At 43.5% G+C, this 16311-nt stretch overlaps 1 protein-coding gene across 1 annotated transcript; it reads left to right on the forward strand.

Moving 5' to 3' along the window:
• The first annotated feature begins 2818 nt into the window (after positions 1-2818).
• On the forward strand, positions 2819-3808 carry LOC125548783 (transcription factor LAX PANICLE 1-like). The gene has a single exon (XM_048712324.2). The coding sequence runs from the start codon at positions 2889-2891 to the stop codon at positions 3525-3527; it is 639 nt and encodes a 212-aa protein (XP_048568281.1). The 5' UTR covers positions 2819-2888; the 3' UTR covers positions 3528-3808.
• The last annotated feature ends 12503 nt before the right edge of the window (positions 3809-16311 follow it).

Raw genomic sequence — 16311 nt, forward strand, 5'->3', positions numbered from 1 at the left:
GCGCCCCCCCCCCCCCCCCCACAGGGTCCAAATTGGACTAGAGGAAGGGGCGGCACCCCCCTTGCCTTTTCCTACTCCCTCTCTCTTTCCCTTTTTCCTTCTCTCCTACTCCACATATACTATTGGCGCGCCCCTAGGGGGGCGGCCTCTCTCCCTCCCTCCTTTATATATGTGGGCAAGGGGCACCCCAAAGGCGCACCAAGTCTTCTTTCAGCCGTGTGCAGTGCCCCCCTCCACAGTTACACACCTCGGTCATAACGTCGTAGTGCTTTGGCGAAGCCCTGCGCCGGTAACTTCATCATCACCGTCGCCACACCGTCGTGCTGACGGAACTCTCCCTCGTCCTCAACTAGATCAAGAGATCGAGGGACGTCATCGAGCTGAACGTGTGCTGAACGCAAAGATGCCGTATGTTTGGTGCTTGGATCGGTTGGATCGCGAAGACGTTCGACTACATCAACCGCGTTACTAAACGCTTCCGCTTTCGGTCTACGAGGATACGTGGTCACACTCTCCACGCTCATTATGCATCTCCTAGATAGATCTTGCGTGATCATAGGTGAATTTTTTGAAATATTGCGTTCCCCAACAGGCAGGGCACTGCCTCTGTTATAATGTTGGTGGTCTGGTGTATCTTGACGCATCAGAACACAGTCATCTTCAACTATGTGTAGCTGACCTTTGCTTGCCTCTGTTTGACGTGATCAAGTCGGAAGCTAGGCAAAGTGTGTTAGTGGGTGTGAAGGGGTTGGCCGCCTTGCTACCGGTGTTGATGGAGCCTACCAGTGCTGATAGAATCTCTAGGTGTTAGGCTAGTTAATGGTAGTATCATAGCTAGTATCATGTATGCCAACTACGCAATTTTGATGAGGTGTCATACAATTAAATGAAGAAAGAGATGGTTGAGTATCATATCATGATACCGTATCATAATAAATGTTATGCTAGTACCCCCCCCCCTTCCTAAATATAAGTCTTTTTTAGACATTTCAAATGGACTACAACATATGGATGTATGTAGACATATTTTAGAGTGTAGATTCACTCATTTTGCTTCGTATGTAGTCACCTATTAAAATCTCTATAAAGACTTATATTTGGGAACGGAGGAGTATGTGTCATGCATGACAATAAATAAAGTACTATATGGTATTAATATATGATACTATGCATTAGGGAGGTAATATCATACACTAGTATCATATGCATAATACTATGATACTCCCCATTACAACCAGCCTTACCCATCGTCGGTGGGGCTTGTACTAACTCTTTTTCTATCAATACATTGAAATGCAAGTCTTTTCCGTTTTATTGGAAAAAAAAACACACACCACATCCATCGGAATGAAACCAAAGGTTCACGGGTAGTTCGATGCCTAAGGAGAAAGAAAGGAAAAGTAAACTACATGTCATGGGGGGCCCGAGCCATCAGTGAGATACCACTCTGGAAGAGCTCGGATTCTAACCAAGAAAGGAAAAGTAAACTACATGTCATATAACTTCCCATAAAACAACTCCGCTGGGAATTATAGTGAAAGCAAATTGCATAAGTCACAAAACTAGGATGGCGATGAGCTTTGTTCACGTTGGAACATGCGTTCTTGATCTTGGTCTTGTTAAGAGGAAGCTCGTTGGGTGAGTATGCAAGAGGAAGTTCGAGGCTTGACTGTGCAGGCGCGATGTGAGATGTGGTTGCCCGTGCCGGGGAAGCGATGACTAAGAGGGATGGCCAGGGCTGTGAGGCTTGCACGGCAGCTCTGGGTTGGCGGCTAGGCTGGTGCTGGGGGCGGCTACAGCTCAAGGAGGAATACGAAGTGTGTGAAAAATAGAACACTTGTGCGTGGAATCAACTTACACCAAATTTTGTTTGAGGTGACTAACGTATAGCCTATAAAAAAAGTGGATTATGGCTTCACATGCTCCTCCGTTCGGTCACCAACATCTCTCTAACATTTTGGCATAGAAATGAACTGAGGAACTTTTTGGTGTGTGCACCAAATAATTGGTGGACATCCAAATGGGCAACCAAGCCTGGTCACCGACCCATTTTTCGGACGGTTTGCCCAGGGCTCCGATCCTAACAACCCTTAAGATACAGGTTAGTCAAATATGTTATTAATCAAGTTTTAAGTGCCACACAATTTTGAAGGCATACAAATATTAATTATTAGATATAATTAAGATATAAATGTACATTGAGAACCAACTAGTGGTTGGATGGGTTGGAGGGTGGCGGCGCGGTATCCCAACCCTGTCAGTGACCAAGCTGCATGTTTGACGCTTTGGTATTTCACTAATGTAAATTATTCTTTCTGTGCGAGATGATTGTCTATCGATAATAATGAGGTGCATGTGATGATTTCGTCAATCTTGAAGCTTCGCAACTTCGATCCTATCTTCGACAGGCGGTGTGAGTGTGTATGGTGCCGTGAGTGTGATGGCGTGTGAGTTTACATTATAACCGGTGTTTCTAGAAAAAAATTGTATATTGAGTGACTATTTTGACAGAAAATAGTCTTTTCTCTCAATCACTATTCCTATATTAAATAATGTCAATGTGCAATTGTGTGAGCCCCTAGTGCCTTCTAATAAAGGCGATTTTTTACTTCTCCGATCCTAGGGTCCTGGTTGATCCCTGGAAATTCGATGTTGTATCACATGCACTGCAGGAATCAGACAACTATCAGCCAAAACTGAGGTTACATTCCACATATGTTTATAAGCTCCCTTGTCCCGTGTGGATATCCGATCCCACGCTAGCTCAGTATAAATACAACAGCACCCTCCACGGCTCCACCCCAAACACATAGCTTACCTCTAGGGTTGAAACCAGCAGCACAGAGTGGTTTAGACAACACCTAGCCAAGCATCCTTCCTAGCTAGCCATGGATCCATATCACTACGAAAACATCCATGACCCACACGGCTGCAGCTTCCCCATCCACCCGCAGCCGCCTCTCCTCCTCCACCACTACCCGGCCGCCGCGCTCGCGGAGAGCCGGGTCAGCAGGGGCGGTGCCGGACGGCGCCGCCCCGGCGCGAAGCTCTCGACTGACCCCCAGAGCGTTGCGGCGCGGGAGCGCCGGCACCGGATCAGCGACCGCTTCCGCGTGCTCCGCAGCCTCGTGCCCGGCGGCAGCAAGATGGACACCGTCTCCATGCTGGAGCAGGCCATCCACTACGTCAAGTTCCTCAAGGCGCAGGTCAGCCTGCACCAGGCCGCGCTCATGCAGCACGAGGAGGGCTGCGGCGGCGTCGTCCATGGCGAGTTCGCCGGCGCCGCTGGCGAGGTGACGGCGATGGAGCTTCCGGCAGCGCAGGCGCTGCAGGAGGTGATGAGCCGCTACTACGCTGCAGCTCATCAGGTGGAAGAGCTTGATCTATGCGCGGGGCAGATGAGCAGTAGTTCTCACGATCTGCCTCCGCTGCCTTCCTGCATCTTGGATGAGGAGTCTGCGGCCGCGTGCTACTCCGGGTGCAGCCTCCAAGCCGAGGAGATCGCTCACGCTCACGGATCTTATTAGCCTAGTTATTTAGCCACTGGCTATTGCATGCAGTAGTACTGATTAAGTGATTATGCAGTTTGCGTACCCAAGTATGTATGTCGGACGCTTAGATCCGTAGCTGCTATCTCTAGTTCTCTACCCAATTAGCCTAATTAGCTCTTGCCGTTATATGGCACTGGCAGCAATTTCCTCTTTGGTGCATGCATGCATGCTTCTGTTGTTCTGTTGGTCGATCAATGTGATTGTGATCACGGACGACAGACTTAGTTTCTTGCCTCCATGTTTACTGCCATTCTTATTCGCCCAGTCACAACTTTATCTTCATATTCTGATCCAACTAGTATGTTTGCTTCATATATATTTCGTCCTTCGGTGCTACTTTATCGTGTGCAGCTTTACACTCTTTTTCACTTGCCTTTTTCTAGCTATTTGGGTGTTTAGTGGACATAGGAAGCTGTATGCTGGACACGTCACACACATGATCATTTTGCAGTTGCTGGCTTGAGTGTATTAGGAGGTAGAATGTATGTACAGTCAGGACGACGTGCTGTATAATTCCCATTTATTTCATCTCAACTCCATGGTAGAGTTATGCTTACAGGAAAGCTAATGTCTGGTGTATCGATACCACATGCAGTGATTCAGATGCATACTTTTTTTTAAATAGCATACATAGAACAAAAAATTTATTTCCATTCTGTAATCTTATATATGTTCAAACGCAACTCCACTTGAAAACTAGGAAGAGAACCAGATTGTTAGTGCCGGTTGCTGTTCACATAACCACGGCACAGTTTTAATGGAGAAACTATTTTGCTCGGCAGATCTTCATGCTCAACCCCATCAAGAACGAAAATAGGTCTAACAACCGCGAACATGCATCTCCGTATGATCGCCGCGCGCTTATTGAGAGTTAATTAACAACCAAACATATTGACCATTGCTTAAACAAGAATAGTGTACGAAACTAAGTCCGCAGTGTGCATTTCGTATTCGGTGTTCCCAAACTCAACCGCTTACACTTATTGTTAGTTAACGGTCAATACACCTACATTTGTGTCGACACTTGGCTCTACCCCTCCTCTATTGCGACGGTCTTCCCTAACCTATTCGACATTAGCTAAACGTCAATCGACTGACTTTAGCTAATGGGTCAGTCGATTTGAGATTCTCGGAAAACTCGCCGGCGGAAGGCCGGAGGGGAAGAAGGAGAAGGAAGGGGCTCGCCGGAGGGCTACCCCATTATCTATCTTAGGGTTTAGGGTGAGGGCAGTGGTGGGGCTTCACCGGAGAAAAACTAAACGCTGGCGGGGCTAGAGGGATGACCGGGGGCGGCGGAAGACCTGCGGTGGGGGCGGCGGAAGAAGAAGGGTTTGTCGTCATAGGATCTTCATCCAACGGTTTGGAATGGTCGACTAACCCAAATGTATAATGTCAGGCGACTTGAAAGTAGCCACGCCCAACCTATTCGCACACTCCACCAAACAATATGTCCGAGTCTATTCTACCTGATGCTTTAGTCTCTAACCTGCGAAATCGCCTAACCACTGCTGCCTCGCAAGAATTGGACCCTCTCTTGCTATTGTTGGAAGACTTTATGCTTCGCTCGACAATGACAAAAGGGTCCTCAATGGGGGCAAAACATTTACAAACAAGACTCCCTATGCTCGCATCTCCAAGCACGAAGAAGATATGCATGCCAACCTCATCTAGACAATGTGTGTTCCCACCAAGGTCAAGGTTTTCACAGCACTGGCGGAGCTTAGTTGGGGTTAAACTATGCCATAGCCTGCCCAGCTTACAGCATACTCCCTCCGTCTTTTAAAGATTGTACTTCCAACTTTCTTGAAAAATCAAATTTTTTATATTTGACCATGTTTATATAATAATACATCAACATTTATGCCATCAAATTAGTAGCATTAGATTCATAATAAAATATACCTTCATCACATACCTATTTGATTTCACAAACATTGGTATATTTTTGCACAAACTTGGTCAAACTTGAGATAGTTTGACCCTCCAACAAAGTTGGAAGTATACTCTTTATTGGAGTATGCATGAGTAAAAGTGTGGTTAGTGAGCAAAACAAGGTCCATGTATGAGTGAATGCCTAATGTGGCCAGTCCTGGTTTTTTATTGTAGCTCCAACACTGTTCACATGGCTCCTGTTCTGACAGCGCCTCAACTGCAAGGCCAACCTCCACCGAGAAAATATCGCCGCCAACTCTTCTTGCCCTAGATGCAACCATGACAATGAAGACACCAACCACGGTTTCCTACAATACCATCTTTCACACATAATCTGGCAAAGACTTGGGCTTCCTAAGAGCATCTCCAGCCGTGCCCCCAACAGGCCCCTAGGCAACTTTTTACGCGCCGGCGTCGAAAAAATGCCCCAGTCGCGCACCCAAGACGCTGAAATCCACCGGCTCGGCCCGTTTTTGGGCCAGACGACCGCAGGCCAAACCCGGCGCACTAGGGGGCGCTCGAGGGCTCCGGCGCAAGGGAAAAGCACGCCCGGCCCACACTGTCAGGCAAAAAGTCAGAATCGCCCCCCCCCCCCCCCCCCCGCGCGCGCTCTCGGCCGCCACCCTGCCGATCCCGGCGGCGCCCACCGCCCACCACCACAAGATAGGTCAATCCCCGTCGGAAAAGAGAGGAGGTTTCGCCGCGGCATCCTTTCCACCACCGTCCGGGCGATTTTTCCGGCGTTCCGGCCGCAAAGGAAGGTGTACCGGCAGTGTGCACCCACCGCGCCCGCAAGGTGTTCGGCGATTTGCCTGCTCGGCGATGGACTCGGACAACAAGGAGGCGCTAGACGCGCTACTGGAGGAGGAAGCCGAAGCCGACGTCCAGGAGGAGGAGCATCTCAAGGTCCTCGCCGCCCTAGCTGGCCTGCTCATGAGCAATGAAAAGCCGCGGCGAGGTGGCTCGGCGCCGGGGCGGATGAAAGCAAAGAACCGACATCGTCTGGAAGGCTACTGCATGCTCTACTCCGACTACTTCGCCGACGCTCCACTGCACGGCGACAAAGTATTTCGGCGCCGTTATCGGATGAGCCGAAAGCTTTTCCTCAGGATTGTGAATTCCATCCGGTAGTTCGACAGCTACTTCAAGTGCAAGAAGGATTGCACCGGAAAACTTGGATTCACCTCAATCCAGAAGTGCACAACAGCGATGAGGATGCTTATCGAAAGAGGCTACAATTGATCGCCTATACTTGTGGGTTATCAAGACCTTTTTCTGGCGCCGTTGCCGGGGAGCCATAGCATGGGGTGAATATTCTCGTGTGTGTGCTTGTTTGCTTTATCACTAAGTAATTTTTATTTGTTGTTCTTAGTTGTTTTCTATCTTTAGTTATGGGTAGGAAATGCAAAATACCAAAAAAAATTAGTTGTACCAACTGAACCAATGGTTGAAGAACCACTCAAAATCTATCACACTCCTGAAGCTTATTACTTGGATCATCTTTGAACCCTATGTGCTCGTGCTGAAACCCCAACTAGCTTAGTTCAGGGCAAATCCTTAGATGAGCATGTTTGTTATGTGCGACACCGTATATCTGAAAAAGGGAAACGTTTACTAGATCAAATTCATCATTTGCAATGTTATGCTTGGAATTTATGCGAAATATATGATTATACTTGTTGTTCTGAAGACCCTAAGAAACACCTTCCCTACCAATGTTTGTTTAGTGATAATGGAATCGTATCTTCTTATGCTAAGGGTGTTTATAATTACTATGATGTTCAAAAAAATGGACTAGAGGAAGGGCGGCGCCCCCCTTGCCTTTTCCTACTCCCGCTCTCTTTCCCTTTTTCCTTCTCTCCTACTCTGAAAAGGAAAGAGATTCCTACTGCACTAGTAGAAAAAGGGCCTTTAGTCCCGGTTCATAAGGGCCTTTAGTCCCGGTTCTGGAACCGGGACTAAAGGGTCGGTACTAAAGCCTCCCCCTTTAGTCCCGGTTCTTATACGAACCGGGACTAAAGGCCCTCCACGTGGCCGCTGCCTGGAGGTCCACCTTTAGTCCCGGTTGGTAACACCAACCGGTACTAAAGGAAATTTTATGATATTTTTTGAATTTTTTTTGAATTTTTTTTTGTTTTCAAATTTTTGAATTTTTTTAACCTCTAATCTCTAATCACCCCTCATCACTGCTCAATTTAACCTTTAATCTCTAATCACCCCTCATCATTTCAAATCATCTAACTTCCCGAATGGTCACCCATCCTCTCACTACTCCACCTGAGCACGCTTAACTTCCGGGTTCTATTCTCCCTCGTTTCCAAGTCTGCACTTGTTGTTTTCTTAACAATAGTAAGATGCCAATCCTATTAACCCTCAGAAATTTAGCTTGAGCATGTAGTCACACATTTCACTGTTTGAGTTTGAAACTATTGTTCTAAAAACAATAATTATTTAGTAACACTAATATTTCTTGAATAAGTAGTTTGACCATAGTTTGACCATAGTTTGACCAGATTTGACCAAATCCAATCTCGGAGGGGCTCTTGCCCCTCTCATGCCATGGAGACCAAGGACCAGAGGGGAAACCCTTCTCCCATCTAGGGAGGAGGCCAAGGAAGAAGAAGAAGGAGGGGGGCTCTCTCTCCCTCGCTTCTGGTGGCGCCGGAGTGCCACCGAGGGCCATCATCATCACTGCAATCTTCACCAACAACTTCACCGCCATCATCACCAACTCTTCCCCCTCTATGCAGCGGTGTAAACTCTCTCTTACCCGCTGTAATCTCTACTTAAACACGGTGCTCAACGCTATATATTATTTCCCAATGATGTATAGCTATCCTATGATGTTTGAGTAGATCCATTTTGTCCTATGGGTTATTTGATGATCGTGATTGGTTTGAGTTGCATGTTTTATTATTGGTGTTGTCCTATGGTGCTCTCCATGTCGCGCAAGCGTGAGGGATTCCCGCTGTAGGGTTTGCAATATGTTCATGATTTGCTTATGGTGGGTGGCTTGAGTGACAGAAGCACAGACCCGAGTAAGTAGGTTGTTTGCGTATGGGATAAAGAGGACTTGATACTTTAATGCTATGGTTGGGTTTTACCTTAATGATCTTTAGTAGTTGCGGATGCTTGCTAGAGTTCCAATCATAAGTGCATATGATCCAAGTAGAGAAAAGTATGTTAGCTTATGCCTCTCCCTCATATAAAATTGTAATAATGATTACCGGTCTAGTTATCGATTGTCTAGTTGTATCTTTACCTAAACAGCCCCTACTTTTTATTTACGTAATCTTTATTATCTTGCACACCTATCCAACAACACCTACAAAGTACTTCTAGTTTCATACTTGTACTAGGTAAAGTGAACGTCAAGCGTGCGTAGAGTTGTATCGGTGGTCGATAGAACTTGAGGGAATATTTGTTCTACCTTTAGCTCCTCGTTGGGTTCGACACTCTTACTTATCTAAAGAGGCTACAATTGATCCCCTATACTTGTGGGTTATCAAGACCTTTTTCTGGCGCCGTTGCTGGGGAGCCATAGCGTGGGGTGAATATTCTCATGTGTGCTTGTTTGCTTTATCACTAAGTAATTTTTATTTGTTGTTCTTAGTTGATTTCTATCTTTAGTTATGGGTAGGAAATGCAAAATACCAAAAAAAAAATTAGTTGTACCTACTAAACCAATGGTTGAAGAACCACTCAAAATCTATCACACTCCTGAAGCTTATTACTTGGATCATCTTTGATCCCTATGTGCTCGTGCTGAAACCCCAACTAGCTTAGTTGAGGGAAAATCCTTAGATGAGCATGCTTGTTATGTGCGACACTGTATATCTGAAAAAGGGAAACGTTTACTAGATCAAATTCATCGTTTGCAATGTTATGCTTGGAATTTATGGAAATATATGATTATACTTGTTGTTCTGTAGACCCTTAGAAACACCTTCCCTACCAATGTTTGTTTAGTGATAATGGAATCGTATCTTCTTATGCTAAGGGTGTTTATAATTACTATGATGTTCAACAAATTAAAGAATTTATTGCTTTTAAGGGTGCTTATGAAATTCCTTCTTTGATTGAAAAGTATGATGCTACTCTTTACAAGTCTGAAAATATTGCCATACTTGAATATTGTTACGAGAATTACGCTTCTAATGCCTATGTTAAACCATATATCGAGGTCTCCTCCGCTGTCCAAGAAGAGACTAATAATTTGCAGGAGTCTGTGGAAGAAGAAATTGATGAAACTGTGAGCTCATTGGATGAAAAAGATGATGAGGAGAGCGAAGAACAAAAGGAGGAAGAGCGGATTAGCTACCCGTGCCCACCTTCTAATGAGAGTAACTCTTCAACTCATACATTGTTTAATTTTCCTTCGTGCTTACCGAAGGATGATTGCTATGATGATTGTTATGATCCCTTTGATTCTCTTGAAATATCCCTTTTTGATGATGCTTGCTATGCTTGTGGCCAAGATGCCAATATGAATTATGATTATGGAGATGAACTTGCTATAGTTCCTTATGTTAAACATGAAATTGTTGCTATTGCACCCATGCATGATAGTCCTATTATCTTTTTGAATTCTCCCGACTACACTATATCGGAGAAGTTTGCACTTATTAAGGATTATATTGATGGGTTGCGTTTTATTATTACACATGATGATTTTGATGAATATAATAGGCATGTGCTTGCTGCTCCTACTTGCAATTATTATGAGAGAGGAACTATATCTCCACCTCTCTATGTTTCCAATACAATAAAATTGCAAGAAACTGTTTATACTATGCATTGGCCTTTACTTTGTGTGCTTGAATTGTTCTTTTATGACATGCCAATGCATAGGAAGAGAGTTAGACTTCGTTGTTGCATGATATATGTTACTTTGTGCTCACTACTAAATTACAAATCATTGTTAATTGAAATTGGCTTTGATATACCTTGGTATCCGGGTGGATCCATTACTTGAGCACTATATGCCTAGCTTAATGGCTTTAAAGAAAGCGCTGCCAGGGAGACAACCCGGAAGTTTTAGAGAGTCATTTATTTTTTTGTGTGCTTTTATAAGGTTTAAAAATAAATATAATGTGCCAAGATTTGCCTTTAGGATGTTTACTTTACTTGTTGGTTTGTACGGTGCAGGACAGAAACTTTGGCTGTAGTGCGTGATTTTACATTTTTACTGGAACGTTAAACGGTTCTGATTCTTTTTGCACTGTATTTCTATACAAATTTTTTATTTTTCCTAATTTTGGTAGAATTTTCCAAGTATAAGAAGTATGGTGAATGTTCAGATTATTACAGACTGTTCTGTTTTAGACAGATTCTGTTTTTGATGCATAGTTTGCTTGTTTTGATGAAACTATCAATTTATATCAGTGGATTAAGCCATGGAAAAGTTATATTACAGTAGACACAATGCAAAATCAAAATATGAATTGTTTTGCAATAGTAATTAGAGTAGTGAATTGCTTTATTATACTAACGGATCTTACCAAGTTTTCTGTTGAAGTTTTGTGTGGATGAAGTGTTCGATGATCGAGAAGGTCTCGATATGAGAAGAAGGAAGAGAGGCAAGAGCTCAAGCTTGGGGATGCACAAGGAAACCCAATTAAATATTCAAGGAGACTCAAGCGTCTAAGCTTGGGGATGCCCCGGAAGGCATCCCCTCTTTCTTCAACAAGTATCGGTATGTTTTCGGATTCGTTTCATTCATGTGATATGTGCAGATCTTGGAGCGTCTTTTGCATTTAGTTTTCATTTTTCTTTTATGCATTGTGCTGGTATGAGATAGTCCTTGGTTGATTTATAGAATGCTCTATGCACTTCACTTATATCTTTTGAGTATGGCTTTATAGAATGCTTCATGTGCTTCACTTATATCATTTGAAGTTTGGATTGCATGTTCCTCTTTACATAGAAAACCTCCATTTGTAGAATGCTCTTTTGCTTCACTTATATTTGTTAGAGCGTGGGCATATCTTTTGTAGAAAGAATTAAACTCTCTTTCTTCACTTATATCTATTTAGAGAGATGACAGGAACTGGTCATTCACATGGTTAGTCATAAAATCCTACATAAAACTTGTAGATCATTGAATATGATATGTTTGATTCCTTGCAATAGTTTTGCGATATAAAGATGGTGATATTAGAGTCATGCTAGTGGGTAGTTGTGGATTGTAGAAATACTTGTGTTGAGGTTTTTGATTCCCGTAGCATGCACGTATGCTGAACCGTTATGTAACGAAGTCGGAGCATGAGGTATTTATTGATTGTTTTCCTTATGAGTGGCGGTCGGGGACGAGCGATGGTCTTTTCCTACCAATCTATCCCCCTAGGGGCATGCATAGTAGTACTTTGCTTCGAGGGCTAATAAAATTTTGCAATAAGTATATGAGTTCTTTATGACTAATGTGAGTCCATGGATTATACGCACTCTCACCCTTCCATCATTGCTAGCCTCTTCGATACCGTGCAATGCCCTTTCTCACCTCGAGAGTTGGTGCAAACTTCGCCGGTGCACCCAAACCCCGTGATATGATACGCTCTGTCACACATAAACCACCATATACCTTCCTCAAAACAGCCACCATACCTACCTATCATGGCATTTCCATAGCCATTCCGAGATATATTGCCATGCAACTTCCATCGTCATCATATACATGACTTGCGCATTTACTGTCATATTGCTCTGCACGATCGTAAGATAGCTAGCATGATATTTTCATGGCTTGTCCGTTTTTTGATGTCATTGCTACGCTAGATCATTGCACATCTCGGTACACCGCCGGAGGCATTCATATAGAGCCATATCTTTGTTCTAGTATCGAGTTGTAAGTAAATAAAAGTGTGATGATCATCATTATTAGAGCATTGTCCCAGTGAGGAAAGGATGATGGAGAATATGATTCCCCCACAAGTCGGGATGAGACTCCAGACGAAAAAAAAGAAAAAAAAGAAAAAAGGAAGGCCCAAAAAACAAAAAAATGAGAGAAAAAGAGAGAAGGGACAATGTTACTATCCTTTTACCACACTTGTGCTTCAGAGTAGCACCATGTTCTTCATATAGAGAGTCTCTTGAGTTATCCCTTTCATATACTAGTGGGAATTTTCAATATAGAACTTGGCTTGTATATTCCGATGATGGGCTTCCTCAAATGCCCGTGGTCTTCATGAGCAAGCAAGTTGGATGCACACCCACTTAGTTTCCAGTTTGAGCTTTCATACACTTATAGCTCTAGTGCATCCGTTGCATGGAAATCCCTACTCACTCACATTGATATCTATTGATGGGCATATACATAGCCCGTTGATACACCTAGTTGATGTGAGACTATCTTCTCCTTTTTGTCTTCTCCACACAACCTCCACCATCATATTCTATTCCACCCATAGTGCTATATCCATGGCTCACGCTCATGTATTGCGTGAAAGTTGAAAAGGTTTGAGAACATCAAAAGTATGCAACAATTGCTTGGCTTGTCATCGGGGTTGTGCATGATTTGAATATTTTGTGTGGTGAAGATGGAGCATAGCCATACTATATGATTTTGTAGGGATAACTTTCTTTGGCCATGTTATTTTGAAAAGACATGATTGCCTTATTTGTATGCTTGAAATATTATTATCTTAATGTCAAATGATAGACTATTGCTTTCAATCACTCGTATCTTAATATTCATGCCATGATTAGATACATGATCAAGATTATGCTAGGTAGCATTCCACATCAAAGATTATCTTTTTTATCATTTACCTACTCGAGGACGAGCAGGAATTAAGCTTGGGGATGTTGATACGTCTTCGTCGTATCTATAATTTTTGATTGTTCCATGCCAATATTCTACAACTTTCATATACTTTTGGCAACTTTTTATACTATTTTTGGGACTAACATATTGATCCAGTGCCCAGTGCTAGTTCCTCTTTGTTGCATGTTTTTTGTTTCGCAGAATATCCATATCAAACGGAGTCCAAACGGGATAAAAACTAACGGAGATTTTTTTTGGAATAAATGTGACTTTGAGGAAGAAAAATCCACGTGAGACAATGCTCGAGGGGGCCAAGAGGCAGGGGCGCGCCCTGGGACCTCTTGGCCACCCAGTAAGGCGGTTGGTGTCCTTCTTTCGCCGCAAGAAAGCTAATATGAGGATAGAGATCGTGTTAAAATTTCAGCCCAATCGGAGTTACAGATCTCCGAGAATATAAGAAACGGTGAAAGGGAAGAATCGGAGAACGCAGAAACAGAGAGAGACAGAGAGACAGATCCAATCTCGGAGGGGCTCTCACCCCTTCCATGCCATGGAGACCAAGGACCAGAGGGGAAACCCTTCTCCCATCTAGGGAGGAGGTCAAGGAAGAAGAAGAAGGAGGGGGCTCTCTCTCCCTCGCTTCCGGTGGTGCCGAAGTGCCACCGGGGGCCATCATCATCACCGCAATCTTCACCAACAACTTCACCGCCATCATCACCAACTCTCCCCCCCCCCCTCTATGAAGCGGTGTAAACTCTCTCTTACCCGCTGTAATCTCTACTTAAACACGATGCTCAACGCTATATATTATTTCCCAATCATGTATGGCTATCCTATGATGTTTGAGTAGATCCGCTTTGTCCTATGGGTTACTTGATGATCGTGATTGGTTTGAGTTGCATGTTTTATTATTGGTGCTGTCCTATGGTGCTATCCATGTCGCGCAAGCGTGAGGGATTCCTGCTATATGGTTTGCAATATATTCATGATTTGCTTATGGTGGGTGGCGTGAGTGACAGAAGCACATACCCGAGTAAATAGGTTGTTTGCGTATGGGATAAAGAGGACTTGATAGTTTAATGCTATGGCTGGGTTTTACCTTAATGATCTTTAGTAGTTGTGGATGCTTGCTAGAGTTCCAATCATAAGTGCATATGATCCAAGTAGAGAAAGTATGTTAGCTTATGCCTCTCCCTCATATAAAATTGCAATAATGATTACCGGTCTAGTTATCGATTGCTTAGGGACAAATAACTTTCTTGTAACAAAAAGCTCTTTACTAAAACTAATTTAGTTTTGTCTTTACCTAAACAGCCCCTACTTTTTATTTACGTAATCCTTATTATCTTGCAAACCTATCCAACAACACCTACAAAGACTTCTAGTTTCATACTTGTTCTAGGTAAAGTGAACGTCAAGCGTGCGTAGAGTTGTATCGGTGGTCGATAGAACTTGAGGGAATATTTGTTCTACCTTTAGCTCCTTGTTGGGTTCGACACTCTTACTTATAGAAAGAGGCTACAATTGATCCCCTATACTTGTGGGTTATCATGCCTACGGATATCCGAGACCCACAGGTGCATCATCAGCTGCAGCAGGATCTGGTGGAGCACCTATGGAGGATCAAGGGCGACGCCTAGCTCGACGCGTGATGAAATATGAGTTTTTATTTGTTGAACTATATAATTTGTATTGAACTATTTGTTGTTGCACTATTTTGTTGAACTATTTTATTTTCTGTGATGAATTATGTGATAAAAAAATTATTTATATTGAGAATTCAACGCCGAACCACGCCTAATATGGGCCGATTCTTGCCGATATCAGGCCATTTTTCGCCGAAAGTGGGTTGATAACTGGGCCGATATGGGCACCTGTGGGTGACCTGGTGAAAGGACCACGATGTCGCCTAGAGGGGGGTGAATAGGCGTTTTAAAATCTTTTATGGATTTGGCTGTATCCTAATGCGAAATAAACTAAGCGGATACTTTTCAAGCACAAATCCTAAATATACTAGGCTCCCTAAGTGCACCAACAACTTAGCATAAAGAAGATAAGACTAACGAGGATATGAGTAAGCACAAGTAAGTCACACAAACTTACTCAATGTATATCACGAGATATGGAAATGAATAATACACACAACCACCAGTAAGCAATACAAGATTACACAAATTGTATCACAATATATGGAATTGAATGATACAATCAAACTCAAGTAAGTTACACAAATTTACTTGAGCAATATCACAATATATGGAAGTGTATGACACAAGTTAGTAATTCACACTAATCACAAAGTATATCAATAGTAGCAAGTATGAATTGCGGAATATGAAGTGTAGGCCTAAATAATCTCTACAAGGAAATGGCCAACACAATATAATGAACCACCACAATATAATGAGGACAACAAGATATAGTGAATGCACGGTCAAATGACCAAAGTAAACCACAAGCAAGGAGTTAGGGTTAGGGATAACCAAAGTCACGGAGATGAGGATGTATCCCGATGTTCACTTCCTTGGAGGGAAGCTAGTCACCGTTAGAGAGGTGGATGTTACCACGAAGGCACACCACCACCACGAAGGCTCACCCTATTCTCCTTGAGATATCACCACGACGGTGATTCCCAACCACTAGTGGTAGACCTTGAGGCGGCCTCCAAACCTTCACAAACTTTCCGGGGGACAAATCACAAGTCGATTCCTCAACGGAGCACTCCTACCGCCTAGGAGTCTCCAACCTCCAAGAGTAACAAGATAAAGGGGGAAATGCTCAAGACTTGCTCAAATCACAAATTGCTTTGGTCAAAAGAGAGAGGAGGAGTTGGTGTATGCTTGGATGAAATCTCTCTTAAGAACTCTCACAAATCTCTTCGGGGTCTAGCACGAGAAGGCTCAAATCCCTCTCTCTCAAATCCCACCAAAAGAAACTAATGATATGAAGGGATGGGAGAGGAGAGGAACAATGGAGGAGGTTAACAAATGAACCCTAGATCCATGGGATAGTTTTCCCCCAAATGGATTGGAGTTTTGAGGCTTGGGGGAGGAGGATAGAACTCAA

Source organism: Triticum urartu, chromosome 3A (assembly GCF_056163025.1).
Source record: "Triticum urartu cultivar PI428250 chromosome 3A, HENAU_Tu73, whole genome shotgun sequence".
Classification (NCBI taxonomy): domain Eukaryota; kingdom Viridiplantae; phylum Streptophyta; class Magnoliopsida; order Poales; family Poaceae; genus Triticum; species Triticum urartu.

Bases quoted from the DNA above. Each gene is read 5' to 3' on its own strand.
- LOC125548783 (XM_048712324.2), top strand. From the start codon at position 2,889: ATGGATCCATATCACTACGAAAACATCCATGACCCACACGGCTGCAGC.